The sequence below is a fragment of the Harpia harpyja genome, chromosome 3 (genome assembly GCF_026419915.1).
Source record: "Harpia harpyja isolate bHarHar1 chromosome 3, bHarHar1 primary haplotype, whole genome shotgun sequence".
Classification (NCBI taxonomy): Eukaryota; Metazoa; Chordata; class Aves; order Accipitriformes; family Accipitridae; genus Harpia; species Harpia harpyja.
The window spans coordinates 1,794,401-1,817,403 of NC_068942.1; the positions used below are offsets into that span (position 1 = coordinate 1,794,401).

Consider the following 23,003-nt stretch of genomic DNA (forward strand, 5'->3'; position numbering starts at 1 on the left):
TCCCTCACAGTGAACGTCCCAGACTTTTAGTACAGCAGTATTAAAATTGCAGTACAGCTTTGGACCTCCACCCCAATAAAACCAGAGTCATTTGTTGCAAGTGTCAGAGCAAAGATAGATACTTCTATAGTTAAAAAAAAGTTCACAGTTTAGTTTTAAACTAAAAATGTTCAGAAAAATAAAACCATTTTCCTTATCCCAGCTTTTGTCTGCTGGGTATTCTTAGGCAAGTCACGCCATCTCTTTGTGCCTCAGTTTCCCCATGTGCAGATCAGGACACTTCAATCTCTTAATGTCTGTGAAGCAGAAGTAGAGATCTGCTCTTCATGAACCAGGTGTTAGCCTTCACATTTGCATTTCCATTACTTGACTCTCCCCAGAACAGTCTATCTCCATTTATTTCTCATCTTGCAGAAGACTGACTCATCCCCAACATAACGGCAAAGAGCCATTTCAATTACTGTATCTAACTCTCTAACGCTTTAATGTATTATTTATAGCATTTATCTAGGCTTCCCAAGAACTTAACTCTCTTGCAACAGCTACATTACCCTCTTGAGCTTCCCAGTCATCTTTAAGCTTTAGTGCCAGTAAATGAATAACAAGAGTCAGATATGGCAATTACAAAGCTCCCCCCTGCACTCCAGGTAACGATCTAGTGAGTTCCCCTTTGAGGCATTTAAATTACTGTCCATTATCCTTGTACCCAAGTACCTAAAAGATATGTGAAAGTAAGCAAATAATCAGGTTTCAGGTATTAAAAAAACATAAAATATTTACCTGGCCTGGCACAATCGTCTGCGTGAAAAGCTTATTGAGCTCCACAAGCTTGTTTGGGGTGATGTTAAACTTTAATGCTATGCTGTTTATGGTGTCCTGATTTCCAGCCTGAAGAAAGAGTTGAAGCTTAAGATACCATAGTGAACACATTCAGCACACTAGCTGAACTAAAACCATCTAACAGACTGTTTGCAGAGAGTAAATCTGATGATCTCAACACACCCTCTGTTTAATAGCTTACATGATGAGCCAGTATCAATAAAAAGAAAAAAATATTCTCTCATACTATACAGTAGATAAAATGGAGAGGTGTTACAGATGTCCCTCTCCTTTTCTCACAAAACTTTAAAGCAGCACCACCTTATTTCGAACTGGTCTGGCAACTGGGGAAAGGACACACACTGGAAAGGTTCATTACACTTTCAGCAGTCACAGCACATCAGGCATTTGTGCAGTTCCCAGCTGGGACGCTCGCCTTCCACAGTCGCTCTGCATGACAGAGACAGGGGTGCAGCCCCCGTTCAGGGACCTGGCTGGCTCACACAAAGACTTTTTGGGCAGAACTAGTCCTCTAAGCTGCCGCGGCAGCACACTGCTGCCCTGCTCCAGCTTAGAGAAAGGGGTCTCACATCATCTTGAGACCGAGCATAGGCCAACCACTTGATGACCTAAGCAATGCTGTGGAATAGAAGTATTTTTCAGAATAACAAAACCGATTCTCTACTAAAGAGCCACAGTGGAGAAGTAAAAATAGAACTGTCAGCTGTGAGAAGAGGCAGAAGACCTGGGTTGAACAGTGGCTCAGGATGTGAGCCTAGCTCTCCCCATACAACGATATTTGGAGCAATCCTTATTGAGATAAGTACAAACTGCAGCCAGCATTCACTTAGTGCTTTGAGCTTTGTGCCACTGGCTCCCTGTCGGCCTCAACAACTCCACTTTCAAAAAGCAGACAGGAAGAAACCACACAGCAATACTTACAGTATATTCTATGGTACCATGGGGTTTCTGAGAAACCATTTTTTTCTCTTTCTTTTCATTGCTTTTGTTTTGATTGTCATCTAAAGAGAAAAAAAAAATTATTCAAGTAATTGACTTTCAAGATGTTCACCTATCAACATGTTTTGAAAGGGATCTACAGGATGTGCAAATCGCAGCTGTGAACAGGAACAACAGAACACATCAAAAATATCTGTTAGGCCTTAAAATTGCATTGCAAGGCAAGCAAAACTTCATCAAGTACAGCAGGTTTAGTAATCATTCAGGAACTCCGCAAGAGTAACGTATACACGATACCATATCAACTCAGAACTGCTCCCATGTTTTTCTCTGTGATTCCTATGCATTCACCTGTCAGATACAAGCACTTTGTGTGATGAGCTGCTGTCAAGGCTGAGGTAGAAACCAGCAGATGAATGCATGTGCTGCTACTGCATCGGTCCGACCACAACAAATACTGGTTAACCACCACTTCACCACCAGTACGTCAAATTTTAAACTCTGAGGGTAAAAGCATGGCAAGAGTTCTGCAACACGCACACATACGGTACACAGTCAAGCATCAGAAAGCATAAAAGCTTGTTCAGAAGACATTTTCCGTCAGCTGCAGTACGCAAAACTCATTGCACTTGCAGAAACCCTTGCAGGACCCGAAAGGCACGGGTGAGCTCTCAGCAGTGTGAGCAGGGTAGCTATTTCCAGTTCCTACCACAGCAGAGGGTGAGGGAAGCCAAGGATCGAGGCGGACGCCAGCTGCCCAGCCAGCCCCAGCCCCACGAGGCTCACCCCCCGCACCCACGTACCTGGCGGAGGCGAGGGTGACACGCAACCCCAGCTCCACGAGCGGGGCCGGGACACGGAGAGGCCGTGCATGGTTGTCCCGCTTGTCCAGCCTGCTCGGCCCCGGCCCCTCGGAAAAGTCCTGCTGCCTCCGTCAGGGTGCTGCAGCCCAGCTGAGATGGGGAGAGGCGAGATGGCGAGGCAGGGCTGGGCCCAGCAAAACCAGCAGCCGGGGCCAGGAGCCTGGAGACGCTGCCCTCCTGGGGGGAGCGATCCCGCAGCCCAAGCCGGCAGCTCCGGAAGGAGATCGGGGAGGAAAGGACGGGGAATGGCAGCGCAGGGCTTCTGGCTCGCATTCAGGCTTTGCTGCAGCCTTTGCTATTTCCAGAGAGCCAGAGGCAGGTAGTAAAAAGAAGGGCGAGGACTCGCCTGCCCCACTGTAATGTACACAAGAAGAAAGGAGGGGCCCACAAGCATGCTGCACCTGAGCCTTCTGCCCGCCCGTTTCCACAGCGAGATTAATGCTGGGGGCTGCCTCGGTGTCTTCCAGAGGCTACACGGTCAGAGACCGTCTCCTTCAGTCAAGAGAGACTCACGAGAGCCCTGCAGATACACCCGGGCGTTATGCCGGCGCACCTCAGCCACTACCTGCCAGGGATGCAGTCGTGAGAAGTGCCATGGTGAGTGACACGACAGACAGCAAAGGCGTTCTTCCCACAGGGCAGTAGAGGTGGAAAGCATACAGGGACTAAACACACACAATTTAAGTGGATGTGGATAGTACACGTGGCATGAAGGGCAGAAGTAGGAAGAGAAGATCAGGAAGGTGCTGGCTTTTCCCCGTTAGCATTTTGGAACAGAGCATCACTTAGACATTTCATCTCCGAGACTGGAGACGCACAGTACCACTTTTAAAATTAGCATTCTTGCTGCCTTTTTCTGACCAGTTATATTTCCCCCATTGTCACACCATCTTCCTCAGATCAAAGTCAAAGTAGTCTATGGTGAAGGATGGAAAAACAGGTAATGACAACGTTAGCAGGGCACAGTATTAAACCATCAGAAACACAATGCCATTACGACAGACAAAGGAGCGGCAAATACTGGATGTTTCCTTAATCCATTATTTATGTACAGCTGCCGATATGGACACAATCCTGCCTGAAGAAACTCCCTCAACTAACAAGTTCACGCTATTTTGCGCTACTCGGGAGATGCCACTTCAGCTACTCCAGGATAACTATATCTATGTATCATACCCATGCAGGCAAACTACCTAAGCTGCCTGAGACCTATCACTGGAGAGAGACAAGAAAGGTTTATAGGTAGGCTTCATCTTCTAGTAAATCATTTGGTCTAGCTGGAAAAAGTAGCTAGGTTTTCAGATGTATTAATTCCTGCTTAGCTCTGAAACAGCACACAAATCAGGAAACAGTTAAGAACAACTATTTCATACTAACTAGACATGCATTGGTAAGACCTTGGTGTGGGTGGGGGCAATAAAAATGAAGTAGCCCAGAGGGATGTACAGAGAGAGAGAGAAAGATTTTGTACCTGCTGAATGTGAAACAGTTAAGTCTGTGTGTGTATGTGAGAAATAACAATATGCAATAAAAGCAGGTTCTCTGCAAGGCTTATGATGTTTGGTATTAGCTAAACATTTTTGTTCCAAAGCTTTGTCTTTGGAAGGTGGGATGGTGACTGAGAGCTGACCAGGACAGCAACCGCCATGCCGCTGTGGCACAAGACGACCACAAAATACTCTAGCAGTATGGACAACTTTCTCCTCTACAGCTTCCTACCTGGGAGGGGATGTTCTTCTCTCCCTCATCTCTCTCCCCGCCTCCCTTGTGAAATACACTGTATTTTTCAGGTCCTCCTAATTGCATAGGCTGCAAAGTTTGGAGATTAAAAAATACTATCCAGTGAAAAGTTATAACCTGAAATACGCTCTAGTTCTTGGCCGACAGGAACGTGGGTCTGTGTGTTTAGTAGGGTCCCCAACACACCGTGGTGCAATACAAAAGAGCGAGTTAGATACTCACACATAGTTGAAAACCCAAAACTGTACAGACAAGTAGAAGAGAAAAAGTTCAGAAGACAAGCCACGTTTAGACTAAACATAAAATGGTCCTTCTTTTGCCAATAAAGGTTAATAAATCCTAAATAAGCCCAACAATTAGACAACTTGCTTTTCTTTCACATCTATGTGCAAGAATATATGTTATATAGCCTGTTTAGCTAAAGGCTAAAAGCAGTCACAGTCTGTGAACCTACCTGTCTTCTGAAACCAAATTCTGACACTTCTTGTTTGGATAGTTTTTTCTTTTCTGCCCTGCCACCCCCCCCCCCCCCCCTTTTTTTTTTAAATCCCACCAGCAAGGGGTTCTGGACACTGTCCTTACACTGAGCATAACTACTTGGCAGGCTTTGGCAATTCCAAACCACATCGTATCACTTTGAATAGTGGAAAGTCTTAACTAGTCCACGTTTTTAATTGTGCATATACAGATTTAAAATCATAAATTAAAAAATTCCGACCTTCAGAGGAAAAAATTCCAATAAATCCATTAAATGTAACAGGTACTGCTAACCCCACTTACTGTACACGTAGCGAGGCCAAGGTCACAGATTATGCTCTACATGAATGGTTACAGCGGAGGGGGTGGAAAGCCTGGCAAAGCAAACAAAACACCACAATATACTATTTCCCCAGTTCCCTTATTCTCTCTCATTTTTCCTTCAGGAAGCCAAACATTTTCTGACATGATCTGGCGGCAGTTAGCTCTAGTAGTAGTCCCAAGGGCACCCAGAGCACGTGCAGGCATGATGGAGTCCTCGGTAACCACACTTCTTTCAGACAGAACTAGATGGAAGAGCTGCACCTCTCCACAGGCTTTAAAATAAATGCCACTGGCTACTTTTTGAACTTGGACATTTGCTTAGTGGTGAAGTAACTCACGGTTCTGCCTCCCAAGTTTTCCTGCACTGCACATACACTGAAGATGGGATTGTACAGCCATGAGAACTGACTAGGTGTTAATGCAAATTTGATCACACTGCATTTTTAGGAAAAGGGCAGAGTGGGCGGACTGAACCTCTCTGTGATTTCAGGAAACATGTAAAGTAAGAATTATATAAAAATAGTAAAATTAATAAGCAATGAGAAGAAGAATGCCAAGTGAGAACAGGCAAGAAAATACAGGCCTACTGAAAACAGATAGGTTTAAAATAGGAATTTTTCTGTCCTTATTGATATATTTATACCTAACTCAGTTTCCTAGCAGACTGTTCATATTTCATTTTGCAATGCTAAGGGAAACCTTACAAAAAAGAGTTACCTAGGAATAATTTGGAAAGCAACTATTGAAGGAGTATGACAAAGAGGTCAATCAGTTTATCATCCAAAAGACCTTGACACACGATAGGAGAATTACACCTCTGCAACTATGTAAATAGCTGTATAAGTAGATAGAATAGGTCAAGAAGCATCAACAGAATCCCAGGCTGCTCACACTGACATACCACATGCCACTGCAAGACAATACCATCCCCACCAATGTTCCAGACTAACCTGCCACCAGCCAAAATCAGCGTGAGGTTTTGCAGTGCTGGCAGTGACAGCTGAACCTGCCTGACAGTTCCTGAGCCATCAGGCTGATGTCTGGTAATGCTAGCAGTAATGCTGAAGTAAACAAGGGGCCAAAGGACTGACCACTTCCCACAGCAGGTAAACAAACTCAGTAGCCTGAGAGAATAGAGGTAATGGCATACTTGGACCAAAAGTCCATTTTACTCATTAATCTCTGTCTTACCAAACACTTAGATGGCATGTAAATAGAGAAATCTTTTCCCTGACTAGCCCCCTTGGCTTCTAGAAATCATGGATTTCCCAGGGTAGAAGAGCAGCATCCACTAAACTGCCCAGTCCCTTCAAGACCTCCACGCTGGTCCTATGCCAATGAACCCCACAGTACCATGATGTGCTACATAAAGTAGTGCTTCCTTTCTTGTACTTTATACTCAGTTAATTTCAATTAATTTCATTGAGCATCCTAATTAATGTTATTTTAAGGGTGAACAAATAAATAGTCCTTATTCAGCTTCTGCATACCATTCACAATGTCACAGATTTCCAACATCCATACCATTCACAATGTCACAGATTTCCAACATCTTCTCTTACTTATTTCACTTTTTCAGATTGACTAATACTAGCATACTTTAGACTCCTTCCTATTTCTCTGATCACACAGGCTGTCCTTCTCATTAGTTTTTCTTCTCCTACTATATCTTTTTTGTGATGGAGGAAGGAGAACCAAATGCAGATTTTAAGATGCAAAAAACCCATTCATTTCTGCAACGACATAATGAGGGTTCCCTTAAAACTGTAAGATACTAGTCATATTTTTCCACATCACTGAGTACGTCACTGCTGGTTTAGGAAATTCCAGTCCTACATCTCTATGACAGACTTGTTAGAAGAAATAAAACTATATTACTACAGTCTAGCCAAGCACTAGGACCAAGAAGTGAAAACCTGAAGGCAGCTTACAAGAATCTGAAATGCAATAAATTCAGGGGAGAACAGTTATCACTTGGAGTAACCTTATCAGAGTACTGATAAGAAATTAAGCAAATAAGGCTTCCTGGGGTAGTTCCCTTATCAGAGAATGAGGCCTGATACCAACTATCTTGACAGAGATTGAGTACAATGAGTATCACTTAAGTCATTCTAGAGAGATGCTGAGACCTCAAGAATATGAAAGTCCTGCTTGGGCTGGTAGAGGAGGAAGGAGGAAGACAAACCAGTTTATCTGAACAATTTTTTCCATTTCTACTTTCTAGACTGACATTTTAATAACTTTCAGCAATGCTGTTATGTACAGGATGATTTAATCGCATCTCCACAAGCACCTTTCTGGCTCTTCTCATGGCTCTCAAAGTAAACTGAACAGCGTTCACATCAAAATGATTACATTTAAATAAAAAGTCTTTCTTTCAACTCCTGTCAAGCGTGGGTGAACCCCACCACCGCAGAGGCCAGACCCCTGTTTTGGGACACCCTCCACCCACTCTGACATTCCAGTACTTACCAGAGGCTGCAGCAGCCTTCTAGAAAGAGACATTTTCCCAGCCCCATTCCCTCCTCTAGCCATCTGCAGCTGCTGGGGTGCACACCCATCAAAAGGTTTTTTGGCCACCTGAGCAGACCTACCTCCCTGAGGAAATGGCAGCAAGGTAGACAGAAACACTCCCTGCCCAGATTGGGTAGCGGAGTGCTACCATGTTAAGAGGAGAAGAAAAAGAAACAAAACTAAAAAAAAAACCCCACAACATCCCACCATCTCAGGCGTTTGTTTTTCTGTTCTGCTTCCCACTTTTCCCACAGCCTCCTTCCAAGCCCTCACCTTTACTTCTGCATATTTTCCTCTATTGAATCATATTATCATTTGGCTTCCCCTCCTTCTCTACTGCTTAAGTCACTTGAAACAAAAAGGCAGCTGTTACCCATCACGACCACACATGCCCCTTCATCAGTGAAACTTCTCCTGCCATAGGAGAATAGCAATTCCCTGATCAACACAAATCCAGGCACAGGACTCTGAAATATCTATGCCTTGAACAACTTTTCTCTGTTCTCAATAAATATTGATTGTGATTCTCCACTAGTTATTTTCCAAGCAAGTCTTTCAAAGGAATAAGGAGATCACCAAAAAATACAGGGCCCCAACAAAAATGACAAGCAGTTCAAAGAACTGATATAAAAAAGGTAGTAACTCCTTCTGTTATAAATGGAGAAGGTATTTTAAGGCAGATTTAAATAAGAATTTGGCTATTGATATTCATGCAATATTCATATACTGCAGCTTCTACATAAAAAACTGCAAATATTTTCAAGGAACTTAAATTCCCTCTTTTTTTTACTCCTTCCTCCCCAAAATGCGGCTTTAGTTCCTTTGCAGAGGCACAAAGCGATGCTACGTTACATGTTTAACAGTTTATTACCACCTGAACATGCTGCACTGAAATGCAAAGCAACCCTTTCCCACCACAGCCAAAGCAAGAAAGGACCTGTTGCCATCCTTCCCCTGCAGCCGTGCACAGGGCTAGAGGACAGACAGCACCCCTACTCGGGCAATGAGGTATTTTTGGGCAATGGGACATGCAGGGGTGCCTGAACATCCAGAAAGACCTCCAGCTGAGCGAGGGTGAAGGGCCTCCCTGCAGCAGGGTTCCTCCCACCAGGAGCCTTGCAAGGAGACATTGTCCAGGGCAGCTTCACTGCCGCTTTTTTGCTGGCACTTGAACCAGGTGGACACGGAGCAGGAGACACAAGCCCTGCTGGGACAGCGCGGGGGGAATGAGCACTCATCAAGAGTGCCAAGCTCCAGGCAGCTATGCATCTCTTGTGTTTAAGATGGCAAGATGTGCGCCACTGCATTCTAAGTTTCCTTTGTGATGATCTGCTTGAAAAGTAAGAGGAGGAAAGATCTAGTTTAAAAGGTCACTGAGGTTTAGAAAAGGGAAAAAGAAAAACAAAACCAACCCCAAACCAAAAAAACCCCACCACTCAATTTCAGAGGGAGGTCAAGAGGAAAATTTGACACATTATTGTAAAGAAACAGTGAGATGCAGCCAACAGCCCAGACCTTTAGCTCTAAATGTCAGCTGGAAAACAATATGGCAGCAGTTGAAATGTACTGAAACTTAAGAGTATTGCTGAAGCAGCGTGTCACTGGGCACCCACGAAGAAGCACTGAAGAGAAGTGACTAGAACTAGAAGACTCTTTATATTGAACAGTACAGTCAGAAAGGAAGTTTAAAGGAGAGGATGCACAGTGCTGTGAGCAGGGAGGACGTGCAGAGGGTGTCCAGCAAAGGCAGAGGGTTCCTAGCGTGCGCTCTAGGTGCTGTCTGAAGACACAGGAAGGATTCAGATGAACCAATAACCTTGTTCGTATCAGACAGAAAACAGACATACTTCTGTGGGTAGAGACCAGTAGTTAAGAAATAGGTCACTATAATGTAAGCATCATGGAATTATAAGTTATACGTCCTAACAGCAGAGTTAATCTTGCTCCTATTACCTTTTCAGACATTTTATAGAGTGCTTTTCACCATGAATTGCATTCATATGCAAGGTTTCAGCCTGGGCAACACTGTTTCAAAATGCAACAGTGTACAATTTGGATCTATCCATATTATCATATAAAAAACAAGTTTTCAGTTCCTCACTTCTGGGGAGCTTAATTTTTTGGATTATGCTTTAAAACAGTAGTTTCCTAGCTTTAGTTTCTGCTCATCCTACACTAATGTATTAACTCTCACCTCATCCCAACCTGCCTAATCCTCCCAGGACAGGGTGGCATTTAACCAAGTTGGTGTCAGCACTGATGATGAGAGAGGGGAGGGAGGGATGGGACAGGGGGAGAATGAGGCGATGGGAATGAGGAAGGGTAGGAGCATCTGTAAAAACCAGCCCCATCACAGCTGAAGCAGTTGGGTGGTAGATCCAGGTCCTAACTCTATTCTTTCCTTTAGAAAAGGACAATTGTTTTCTCCCTTCACTATCAGTCCTATATCTGAAATATGTTATCGCAGTTCTTTTTCTGAAGGTTGTCTTTAGTTCCCACTGACGCTGTCTGGATACAAAGACACATGAGATAATTTTAGCCTTCCGCTCCACAGCCAGGTCTCCTTCTGCACACTCCTGCATATAGACAAAACAGTGGTGAAACAAAAGGAGATCTTGTTACACAAAACTTTAAGTGTGACATTCAAAAGGAAATCCACAGAAAATTTCAGATGGGAAAATATTTGCAAGTGCTCTCCTGCATTTTGCACACATGATCTAACTATACTTACTGTGGAAGTATTTGTAACCATGTATTTATTCTGGCCCTGGATAGTTGCAGGGAAATACTGACATGCCTGTAAAGAGTAGGAAGTGATCATCATTTCTGTGACAGGAGCTTGTTCCTACGCGCCCTGGATAACTGCTTTGTGGTGTCATCAAAACCGTGGACTCTTCCTGACCTACTTTTCATCTACCACTAATAACTGTCTCTCCCCACTGCTATTTCACCAACCTCCAACAGCCTATATAAGATGGACTTGGGAGCACAATGTTCACCTGAGCTGTCCACAAGACAGACCAAAGTCCTAATTCACATCAACACCACCTTAGATTAACTGTTGTTAGCAGCCAAATACCACATCTTCAGCTAAGTGCTTTATCCTCCTTCAGAGCAAAAGTTTATGAAACACATTTATCAGCTACACAAAAGACAGCCTGCAAGCAATGGATGTCTACTGCCTAAGGGCAGACTAAATAGCTACCATCCATGAGGTCTACAGCTATCGGGGAAGTAATTACACAGCGTGCAGGTACACATGCTATCTTCAACCTAAGAAGTACGAATAACAGCCAAAGCAAAGATGCAGCAACAGAAACTTCAGCGTGGGCTGCTACCAACTTGCTGGGTATGCACACAAGAAGAACCCCAAAACTGCATTATTATATACTCCAGACTGTTTGGCGACAGTCTGGTCTAGTTCCCTACTAGCACTACTAGCATTATACAAATAAACAATGTTAAGTCAACCTTCCACAGAAATATCAACTTGCATAAGACAATTCACAGACTTAGCATCCAGAAACCTCCTCCCCATCCAGAGCTCTGCTTTACTCATATATAAGAAATGTGGAGACTCAAGATCAGAAGCTGTTCATACCATCTATCGTCACTTCTTCCAGTTTCTAGTTCAAGACCATTCAATCTACGCCAAGATCCCTGTGTTTGACAATCTACCTCTAAAATATCCTGCTCTCCTTGTCTATTTTTGTAGGAAGAAAGGCCCTCTTGGGTGCACTGATAAAGCCAGGTGGAACTGCAGGACAAAATGAATTTTGCGCTTTGCCACATTTACCAGCCAGTGGGGTCTTAGCTGTCTTACCACATTGCAACAGCGACCACAGACTTAGCAGAGAAGGCAGCTACGCCCCAAAACCCAGAAGGTGAATTACATGAAAAAAGTAGAACAAATGACTTCCCCTGGTTTTCTTTAAAATCAGGGGAAAAAACTCTACATTATCAGTCTGATAAAGACAGTAATAAAGTATCTGGTAAGGGCTCCCTTGGAGAGCATTTTCCCTCATTATTCACTGCATGTGAAAGAGCTTTTCTGGCTAAGTTGGTCACCTGCAGATGTATACTGCATAAATGGATCAAACCACTCAGCATAGCTGATGTATGTCAATCTTTGAACACACTACAGAAACATGCTGTGTTACTGGGAACTGCAAGAAGAAAGCCACATGTATCCTTCGATCAGATAGAGAAGGTTGTTCTTATTTTCTATCACTGCCCAGATGAGCTGTTCAGACACTTGGCATCTAACTGTGTGGTCAGGAACCCAATTCTTATGCAAATTCTACATCCTGTTTTCAGTTACTGAAGAAAATCCAGGTACAGGAAGGAAGGCTTTCACACTGCCTTTCTCAGGCCTCTGCTGGATGGAGTTCATTCAGGTTAAGAAACAAAATGGTGGGAATGAGAAAAAGCAAAGACTTCCATTAAGAAAGACTAACAATCCCCAACGTGTAATTTAAACTGTACATTGTTTGTTTGGTTGATTTTTTGTTTGTTTTTCTAGTTGTTTGTTTGTTTGTTTGAGGAAAAAACACCAGATACACTTTTCAGACTAAGCAATGCTTAAAAATCAACACTTTCACACATCTAACTTTAATTTCTTCAGTGAATTTACCTTGACAGTAACAAAGGCTTAATGCACATGACTCTGTATAGCTCCCCCTGAAAACAGACCCAATATTAGTCGCCCTGGAGCAGTACTGGATTTGGGCACAGCCCCACAAGCAGCTTAAACCATCTCACCATGAAGCTGCTGCCAAAAGGGGCAAATTCCACCGACCTCCTTCCTCCGTGTGTTCCTGCCGCCAGCCCTGCACTGGCCCAGGTCGCTAGATGCCAGCCTAGGGAAAACAGCTCCTGACTCTCTGGGCTGGTGACAGCTGAAGGCCAGGACTGGAACCACCCAGCTGGGCTCAGGAGGAGGACGGGCAGCGCATACATCCTCTTTTAGCAGCAGCGTGGACACTTTAGACTGGCTCAAACTGTTTATGAAAGCGTACCGTGGGAGGGATATGGTGACAATCAGAGCTAGTTCCAGGTTTCTCATACAAAGGTGGAGGTTAAAAGGGTTGGTGATTATTTCAAGAGATGAGGGGATACAGAAAGCGAAGGTTCAGTGAATTTTTACTTGCTTTGGGTGTAAGTAGATTCAGGAGCACTTTGGAGATGGGTGGACGAGAAGCTGCCCACTGGTCTTTCTGTGGTCTGACAGACAGCACTACCTGTGAATCCCATTCAGGTAAGTGTCAGTACGTAAATACATCTATCACAAAAGTACCACCATAAAATTTCTGACTATCCACTACATCAGGGACTCAAAGACAATACAGAGTGAGGAAAATCAACCTGTCAGGGGAGCAGGTCTGAGAGAAGTAATACTTAGGCATCACAAAAGAAGACATGCGCATTTTAGAAAATGGTTAACACTACACATGCTGTTTTCCTTCATTCATTTTGCTGCTTGAACACACAGCAGCTTGCCTGGGAAGGCTATGCCTTGTAAGTCGACCAGGGCAACATCTCTTCAAATTAACATGCTGTACTGCCTTGTCTATTGGTTGGTGATTACAAGGTCATAGGTTAAAGACATAGACGAAAATCACAAAGACTCTAAACATATGGGGGACATGCCCTATTTTCATGTATGGAGATGATATCAGCATCTGATGTGATGCTGACTGCCAGCACTTCATCACACAGATCCTCAGGAGCCATAGAAAAGAGCAACTCAGTTTATACACAGTACTGATCCCAAGTGTGAGCTGACAAGTCGCATCTTCACAGACATCATGACAGACTGACAAGACATGAGGAAACATCAGTGTGGAAAACTGGGAGCGAAAGTGTAACAAAATAAAAAAGATCTGGCTTAACTTTGTATGATTATATTTAAATGCAGGCTAAAGGAGTTCTGCTTTTCAGAGCATTTAGGTTAACTTCCAACAGTGTATTTCAAGCACAATATGGGAACTTGTTGAAGAAGAGAAATTAAAGTGTGCCTTGAGGATACCAGGCTTGAGTTACACAGACTCCCTGAGAATGACTCCCTCACATCTCTGCTTGGAGACCAAAAGATTTGCAATATGATTTCAAATGCACTATCTCGTGCTCCTTATGTACTTGGCTTATGAAAATTCCTGCCTTAAAGAGGTAAAAATCTTACCAATGTAAAGTTCATGTCTGAAACTATAAAGAGAATATTCTGCCTCTTCCCCGTGGGCAGAGATCCTCAGAGAGCTACAGGGAGTCACTGCACAGGGGAGAGAGACTATGGCACTGATATACCTGGGTACTGCAGAAAACTGCTCCGCAGGCACCAAGGGCGCGGGTCCTGGAAACCTGGGTGGGGGAAGAGGCAAAGGATCCAGTCTGCCTGGTCGACAGCCCTCCCAGGAAACGTTGAAGAGAAAAACCTGTAAGAGAGTCCAACCCTTTCCACCAGGACAAGATAGCTACCAAAATTGCCTCCAACGAGCTGCACATCCCCTGAGGCACTCCGAGTAACTTCACAGGGCACCCACGCTCAGCAAGCACAAGACCCAACAGGCAGTTGGCAAGACCTGGGAAAGTTCAAACTACCCCAAACATGATGAGCCAGTGGATCCTGGAAGTGAAGAACTTGCTAACCACGCAGACCTTTTTCCCTTCATTATCCCCGGCAGAAATATGACAACTCTCTTCATTAACTCTCCCGACACTTTCCTTTCCCCTCCTGCACACGTACACCTGCCACAGCCTCGCCTTGTGCTATATGACCAATTGCTCCACAGCTTTCCTGCCTTCCTCAGGGCTCGCTTTTCAGAGATGTTAAGTGCATCTGCATTTAAATATAATTAAGAATGTAAGTGCTCACTCTTCCTGAAAATTCAGGCCCTGGGAAAACAGACAGCCCTTGGAAACATACCTGGTTCTTTCAGCAGTGAGATCAGTTTTAGCTGATCAAACACCAGTTGTGTCATTCCCTAGTCTGACCTTTGCAGAATAGATCACAAGAAGTCACTGTCTTAAATCTTGAGTAGCTGCTACAGTAGAATGTAACTTTTATGAAAATGTTATATGAAATGAAAATATGAAATCCTGGTATTTATTCCCCAGTGACAGTAATTCCACTGCAACACTTTTTAATTTTATGCCTCAGTAATTACTGATAAAAAGGTATCCCTGATTTCTAATCTCCACTTGTTTCTCTCCATCTCCTAGCCTGCTCAGCCTGACAAAACCCTTTGCTATGATATTTCAATTACTTACACAAGTAATTTAGGATAAGGCTCTGGGTTTTTCTCCCCTCAAGAACAGTTATAACTGAAGGAGTCTCTCACAACTCCCTCTAGTCCCCCAAAATTTGCTTCCTCCCTGAGCTGTACTAAACAGAGCTCACAGTAAATCAAGTCAGAGAATCTGAGGTAAGAGCAAAAACATCCCCTGTCCCAGCATCCTTTGTCCTGGAGGTTCAGAGAAGGATAACAAGGACAAGGAAAGCCACAAAAACAGATTACACGTAAGGAATGCCGAAGTGCTTCAGCCTGGAAATGATGGAAGGGGGGTATTTTATAAAGAGAAGAGTACAAAAAAAAATCATAGAAGGCTTGGAGATGGTGAGTAGGGGTTGACTGTTCAGTTTCTTCTACAAGAACCAGTGGCCACCAAACAAAGCCAGCAGAAGCAAGACTGCTCTTCATGCAAATGGTAACAAACCTGTGCACTCTTTACCAAAAGATATCGTAGAAACCTGCATGGGCCCAGGGAGAGACAAGGTAAGCATATGGAAGAACATTCTCTAAACGCACAAACTGCAAGCAGCTCAGAAGATCCCCAACAGCTGAAAATCATCGAAGGACAGGAGAACATTAGTGCGGATAATTTTACAAAATTCACTGTGTTCTTAATCTTCCCCAGACATCCAGGTGTGGCCTTTGTGGGAGAACAAATGCTGCACTAAACGGGCCCTGGTCTGAAACAGCATGGCCATTCCTATGGCCCCTCTAGCACTTCTTCACCCTAGAATCACGGACACCAGGCTTGGACGTAGTGGTTCAGCAGCAGTCACACCGTCATTCCCATTACTCCCTTGCATAAAACTTCCAAGTACCTGTACTATTGTTTTTTATTCCAAAGTGATGTTCTGCAATTTTATGCTGAGGTAAATAAGCACATCAACTACTCCAAGTGATTTTTCGGAGTTAACAGGCCCCTCATCCTGGAAATCTTTATTCTACAACCTACCTTTAAAACATGCAATTTGCTTGTGCTCGAATTACCAATCAATTCACATAACTCAGCATTGGTAACTTGCACTGCTTACAATTCTTACAACTTTTGTACAAATACGATGGGCACCTTTTTTCCCCCACTTATAAAAGCCTTAAATCACACACAGCAAGCACCTGATCCTTTCAGAGCTGAACACGCTTGTTCATCATCCTCCTGGGGGGAGGTACTGTCCAAATTTAAAACTCACGATGTTCTAGAATATAAACTCAAGGGCCTCACAAAATAGTAGTACATAACATCAGCAACGTAATTCTTACAAATGCAATTGGCCTTGATTGACTATTTGAAAATTAAAGGAAGGATTATAAAAATCTGGTATGAACCCTTTTTAAAGGCTTACCGAAGAAAAGCCACATCAATGATCAAGAAGGTTCATCAATAAACTCTCAGGACTCCTACATGAAAAGCAGCTCTGCTAATTAAAAAAGTAAGAGATTACATCTATTAAGCTAATGTTTACCTTCATTTCTAACTGTTTGAGTGGAGAAAATCACACCAGACGATACAAATACATCAATTCTCCTTCTGCGTCCTTTCCTCCCCCCTGCTGCCCAGAAGCAGATCAGAAAATTACTGAAAATTCAACCACTAGCATCACATAATGAGCTAAAATTATTGTCAGTTTCTCTTTTGTTCTTATCACAGCTAAGAAATCTCTTCATGTTACTGGACACAGTTTTTGTGTTGTGTCCCTTACTCTCCCACTCCAACTCCCTCACTTCCCACTTGAAAAGCATATTAGTTTACTGACTATCAATGGCCAAGTTTGCAATTTGGTTTTATATATCCATATAGCTTTACTTCCATCTAACAGCAGACATAAAAACAGCTCAGTCTTCTATCTTAACTGTAGGTTTTAAGCCAACTTGTATGTTGATAGGCAATGCCTACAGATTACATACAAAACACCAAGTTTCCCTTATTTGTGCCTTTTACTTAGTTTTACAACAAACAGGAGTTTATCCATCAAGATGAGAATTAGAAGAGAATTCCACACATGGGGAGGTCAGGCAGCGTTAAGACATTTCCATCCAAATTTTCAGAAGTACTAGCAGCATTATTTCTGGTACTTACTGCTCAGATCAAATTCTCCTGCCTGCGGACAAGGCATTCCTTCTGCATGCAACAGTTTCTAGTAAACACCAATTAACAACTCAGAGTGAATATAACCTGGTGGCCTTAACACTGATCCACTGAGATTCAAGATCATTTGTTCTTATTCTTCCAAAATGAGTGATCTGAAACTGGCTGTCTTTCAGTTATTCGTCCACCGCATTCTTCCTGCATGGTTTCAGCAACCAATGCTAATACACCAACTGCCTGAAGCTTCCCAACCAGCCACTGCCCGCTACATCCAGTTTGCACTCATATATAAGTTATTCCAAACCTCTTGTTCTACGCAGGCAATTATAACCAAATTAACATCTTCCTATGCTGCTTTCATTTTATTTGAGATCTCGATTCTGGAAGAAAGAAATTATTCCCCTTTTCACTCGTCCTTATATCCACTCTCATTTTTGCTGTCTGAAGCCAACCTGAAACACAAAGGCTAAAGCAAGGTCTCAGAACTCGGGAAAATTCAGATCCTGTTCCTCTTACTGTTGTATTAAGCAACTTGAACACAGCAACGAGTAGCCCAGTTTGTAAATCACTTGGATTACTTAGAATACAAAGTACTTGGCTACATGAATAGGGCTGACCAAATCAAGCCCCCAGAGATTAGGACAGATTACAGTTAGCTAATTACCAGCAAGAACTTATATGGATTTTCTTATTTTTTTAAGTGCACTCTACCTTTTTATGACTAGCACCTTAATTAAGTCCTCAGGTGCATCCTACTGTTGAATAACCATACCAGGTAGTACAAAAGACAAAACCAGGACTCATTAGCAGAAGGAAGTTTAAATTTTCAATTCCATATATACTGAAAAGTCACTTCAGATTAAGCTTATTTAGCAAATGACCTAACTATAAGAAACTATTATGCAAAGTGGGTTCGTTAAGTGCCCCACCTTTTTATTAAATTTAAATTATCTACAAATTTTCACTGCATTGCAAGCAACTTTCAACTTTGAAACAGAGTAAGTACTGCTGGTATCGTGGGAGCTGCTTTTGCTGGTTCTGTGCCAGCCAGGGCAAATCTCACATTATGAGTGACAAAAATTGCTATACCCTCTCTGGTTTATTTACCAACATTTGTTCTTGGCCAGCTACCCAGAACATTCAGAGGCTTGCTAACTGCATGCATGCCACGCTGCTCTCATATTGCCTCCTGCCCGAGTGATGGCAGGGAGGACAAGTCAAAAAGGCATCCATTTTCTGTCTCTGGACTCTGGGGAGATACTCTGGCACCTACTGCTCAACACACAATATACTACCTTATTAAATGGGCACATACCATTTTCCCTCTTACGGCATTTGTGACTCCTGCTTGTTTTGGACAGAAATCAGAGCTACAATAAGAGGAGGTTTTGTTAGTCTCACCTCCCACTCGCTGCAGAAATTGAAACTGAACACCATACAGTGAATGAAAAAGGATGGCTTTATGATTAGAGAGTAGAATGATTAAGCTAGTCAACTGGATTGTTGGTAAGATAAAAGTAGCTGCATGACGTGGGACAACTCACCTAAACCAAACTTTTCTTTATGATGCATTCTTTAATGGAGACCAATTCCTCACACCTGCTGAGTGCTTACGATTTCAAGCAAAATCAGTGGAATAGAGGAATTATTCTGCACTTCTGGTAGAAAGACACATTATATTGTACTGGAATAAATATATGGATGAAATTCAGAGTGTTGTGCTTGACCCTAATTTACACCACTGTTACAGTGCCTGCTTTCAGAAGGTCACATTTTTTCCCGTTTCAGTGTCTTCAGTGGCAACACAAATGATCACCTTCATCCAGCTTAGCAATTCCTGACAGGAATCCTGGTTTCCTAGTTTCACAGGAGTCCATCTAACAAATCTATCCCATCCTGCCCTAGAGCCAATAAACTGGTGCTTCCAGGCTGTAGAGGTCCACTGCTGGGTTCCTGCAACTTCCCTCGTTTTGTGAAAGTGTTTTAGAGCCTATGACATGGGGGGGGGGGGGGGGGGGGGGGGGGGAGCAAAACAATGAGAGAAAAGAGAAAATAAAAGAGAAGAAAAAAAATAAATCAAAGCTTAGCAAGTCCAACATCTTCCAACAAAAACAGTTGTGTGTTTTTTCACACAGAAAGTGTGCCTGAACCAAACAGCCAAGCTGCAGAAGTAGGTCAACTAGGTTATCCCAAAAGAAGGGGAGAGCATCCTGAGTGGTGGATATAGCAGCCGGAGTGCCTACGCAACCATTGCACTGTGCCAGACAGACACATCCTTGGAAGCCTGAAAGCAGATTACTGCAGCAACAACAGCAGAAAGGGTAAGACAAAGTTAAGAAGCCGATTACCACATAAGCCAAGAGATGAGGCGAAAATAAGGACAAAGGAGTGTTATTTCCATTGGTCCTCAGGAAATAGCAACAAGGAGCATTGGCACCTCTGTTGTTTTAAGGCAAGAGAACAAGGGCTGTATCTGCAAAGCAATGTCTTATAGGGTGAGATTTGGAGTCTGAAAGGTACAAATTATGCCAGCATTATAGAGCCACTGAAGAACAACACAAGTGCTAAGAGAAAAGGAAAATATGAGGCTACACTGGAGAAACCACCTGGCAGTGGGACCTGTTCAGCCACTCAGCAGTGCCTCAAGAGAAGCGATCAATACCTCATACCATGAGGTTATTTCTAACGGTGCCACCCCAGTTCTAGCAGATACGCTGTACAGAATGATCTTGGCTGCGGAGAGGGATGCTGGAGGACCCCGTTCTAGAGGATGTCTGAGTCGCAACTCCTCCTGCTCCTCCTCCTCCTCAGCTCGGCAATGCCACCCGCCGGCTGCAGGCATTAACACAAGGTGGCACTTGGATACCAGGCGAGGAGATCCTCCCTCCATCACTGTGCTTCCATCTTCTTCAAGTTAGAAAAGCCTTTTAACCACTCTGTTTTCTACGAAGTGTGGCAGGGAGCACCACCACCTCCAGTTCTGCGCAGCCTTCAGAAACTGTGTTACAGTCTTTCCACCGGAGAGGAGGGATTGACTGAGACAACAAAATCCTTCTGACAGAGCATCAGCCTTTGCATAAATCTATTAAAAGGCATGACATTCAAAATGAAAGAGTAAGGATGTCACTGTCAGCATTCACAAATTCATAAAGGCAAACACATTCACGAACTTCTAATGAAGGGACATGGTGTGCAAGGAACAAATTATAGTGAGATGTGATGCCCCTTCCCGGATCTCTTAGAACAATAAATAGAGAAGGATTTATAGTCCTGTAAAATACAAAAGGGAGATTATTCAGAGGACAGAGTTCTTCACTCTGTTAGACTGACAGACACAACCCTTCTAGGCTCAAAGCATCTTATGACAAGACCTCCATTAAGCCACAAAATAAAGATCGTATGCATCATCATATCAACACAGATGAGAATATGCAAGACTGTTGCTACGTCTAATGCATTTTTCTTTTGACTAGGAAAACTAGGCATTTTGGTAAAGTGCAGAAAGCATTTAGAAAAAGAATTAATTCTTGTATCAGATTTCCTTAAAGTTCTAGACATTAAGTCAAAGCTGGATAATTGGGAAGAAACAACCATCAAACAAAACCTCCAGCCCTTATGCAAACGCACCTAGAAAAATGGTTAACCATAAGTAAGAGAGAGAGACTATTTTAGTCAGAGCACCTCAGAAACATCAATAAAGCAACAACTCGGAGGGGAAAAAATCATGTGGAATAAAAAGAAAACCCGAGGTATATGCATCCATACTGTTAAATAATGAAGACATGTATATGCATGGCTAATCCCTCTCACCCAGTTTCATATGAAAGCATATCAACAATTAAAAAATAAAGCCTTTACAGATTTGGCAGTACCTTCTTACCACTGCAGCTAACACACCTCCCAGCAGGGAACTGCTGAACGCATATCTTCTGGCAGAACTCAGCCCAGCGAGACAAGACGGTTTTATCCTCTGCCGCATGCAGGTAAAGGCTATTTAAACAAGTCCAGTTCTTACAGGCTGCTACGGGTGTAGGGAGAGCTCTTGGAAACTGCTCGGGATGTTAGCGAAGGCAGCAGCGTTCAGGAGAGCAACAGTAACAAACGGCTAAGCAGGTAACCACCGCCAGCTACAGCTGTAGTGGACGAAGGCAGCTATAAGACATGCAGACTAATACTATGGCAACCAATGATTCCACAAAAATGACTTCATTTTGAGAGTTGCTTAAGGAACATGGAGCTATTGCACTTGTTTCACAACCATTTTCCATCTCTCTTTAAACTTTCACTTCCTTAATTTTGATGCTCCAGCTGGGTAAAAGTCTTTACGTAGGAACAACCGAAAGCAGGCTTTTAAACAAGAACGGGGTTTCTCTCTCTATGGATTTTGTCAGTCGGGTCTGTGCTCAGCTCAACAGCAGCACTGAATTACTGTACCTCTCAACAGAAGTTCTGTGTTTCTGCAGAACCCAGAGGCTTTGCACACCCGCATGTCGGCCAGCAGCATTTCAAGTCACCCCCGCAATGATGCCAGTCCACACAAACCACAGGAACACTTATGAAACAAACATTAGGTTAAAAAAAAAAAAAAAAAAAAATATTTGTATTGACTGTTGGATTGCAAGCCAAAGACAACCTAGAGAACTTTACGTTCTCCCTTGCCACCCCGGCCACACTCTTCAGTGAGAGAGAGGGATGCCATCGGCCCCCTTCTCCCCCATCTCACCACCGCAAGTACCAACTGTCACAGCATTTTTCACCGAACTACTGAAACACTAGAGAAGCAAAATTCAGCTACCTCACAAAACCCCAAATTCCTCTAGGTACAAACCACCAATAAATTGCTGCTTTTAGCAGAAGCACTTTACTAGGAATGCAACAGAAGTTTATATTTTGGTGTGTTTGGTTTTTTAAAATTAGCATACTACCAAACCAGAAAGAGTTCGCGGGTTCGTTCATTAACAATTCTCCACTTTTCCTTCTACAGATTTTATTTCAAGAACAATGTGGTCAGAACTTCAGACAAAGAGAAGCAAGTTTTCTTTTAGTTTCCAAATTATTGATCTCATCAGATTCAAACCTGCCAAAAATTATGGACTGATCAATAAATCACTGTAAACGCTTGAGCTTGCCAGGAAACATTACTCCAAGATTTATCTCCTTTTTGGTAAGGCCTGTGTTGCCTCATAAAAGACAATCTTCAGGTGCGGACTAATCTGCATGTGCCAGTCAACGCATAACAACATTTTTACTGCAGATTCATTTCTTTCTCCTGAAGAGGACTCCTCCTTAGGAGTCAGCCGTCCATGCACACGCTGCGTGAGCAAGAAAGAAGTCTGCTTTGAGGATACCTACAATTTTCTGTTCCCTTCCTTCTCTTTAAAAAGGATTCCTTACAAGATGGAACCAGGGTTCTCTTAATCTAAGAGTTCATTCCTACAAAATACCAAAAGAAAATCTGGAAGAAGTATTTCATAAATTGTATCTAAAATTACTTAGAGTATCTAACAAATTACAATCCAGAACTGCAAACAGATGTGTATATGACTCATCTCATATATTTATGCACAAACTGAATTTTTTCTGAATTTCTTGCAAGAATAAATCTAAAAAAAGGTATTTATGATTAACTGAGGTACTGATACAGTTGGGGGGATGAGGGTGAAACGAGCCATCCAGCACACAAGCCATTTGACATCTTGTTTAAAAATATGTAGTTAATTTACTTACTTGTTCACACTTCAGATAAAATGAGTATGAATTAAACAGTATACATCAGTTTATGAAACAAATAACCCCACCAAAAAGACCTGAACCCCAATGCCATAAACATTAAAGACAAATCTTAAAAATAAAATACAATAATGAACTTAACTGTTGCCTATAACAACACTGAGTTTTAGAACTAAGAAACAAGAAATATGTATTTTTTCAGAA

At 42.8% G+C, this 23,003-nt stretch overlaps 1 protein-coding gene across 5 annotated transcripts in view; it reads right to left on the bottom strand.

Annotated features, from left to right (window-relative positions):
* NCOA7 (nuclear receptor coactivator 7) overlaps positions 1–23,003 on the bottom strand; it is a 98,665-nt gene that overhangs the window by 29,631 nt on the left and 46,031 nt on the right. For all 5 annotated transcript variants that reach the window (XM_052781154.1, XM_052781155.1, XM_052781152.1 and 2 more), the window contains exons 4-5: positions 1,762–1,841; positions 781–888 (exon numbers count right to left, since the gene is read on the bottom strand). In XM_052781154.1, coding sequence (XP_052637114.1) covers positions 781–888; positions 1,762–1,841 — 188 coding nt within the window. The remainder of the gene's footprint in view (positions 1–780; positions 889–1,761; positions 1,842–23,003) is intronic.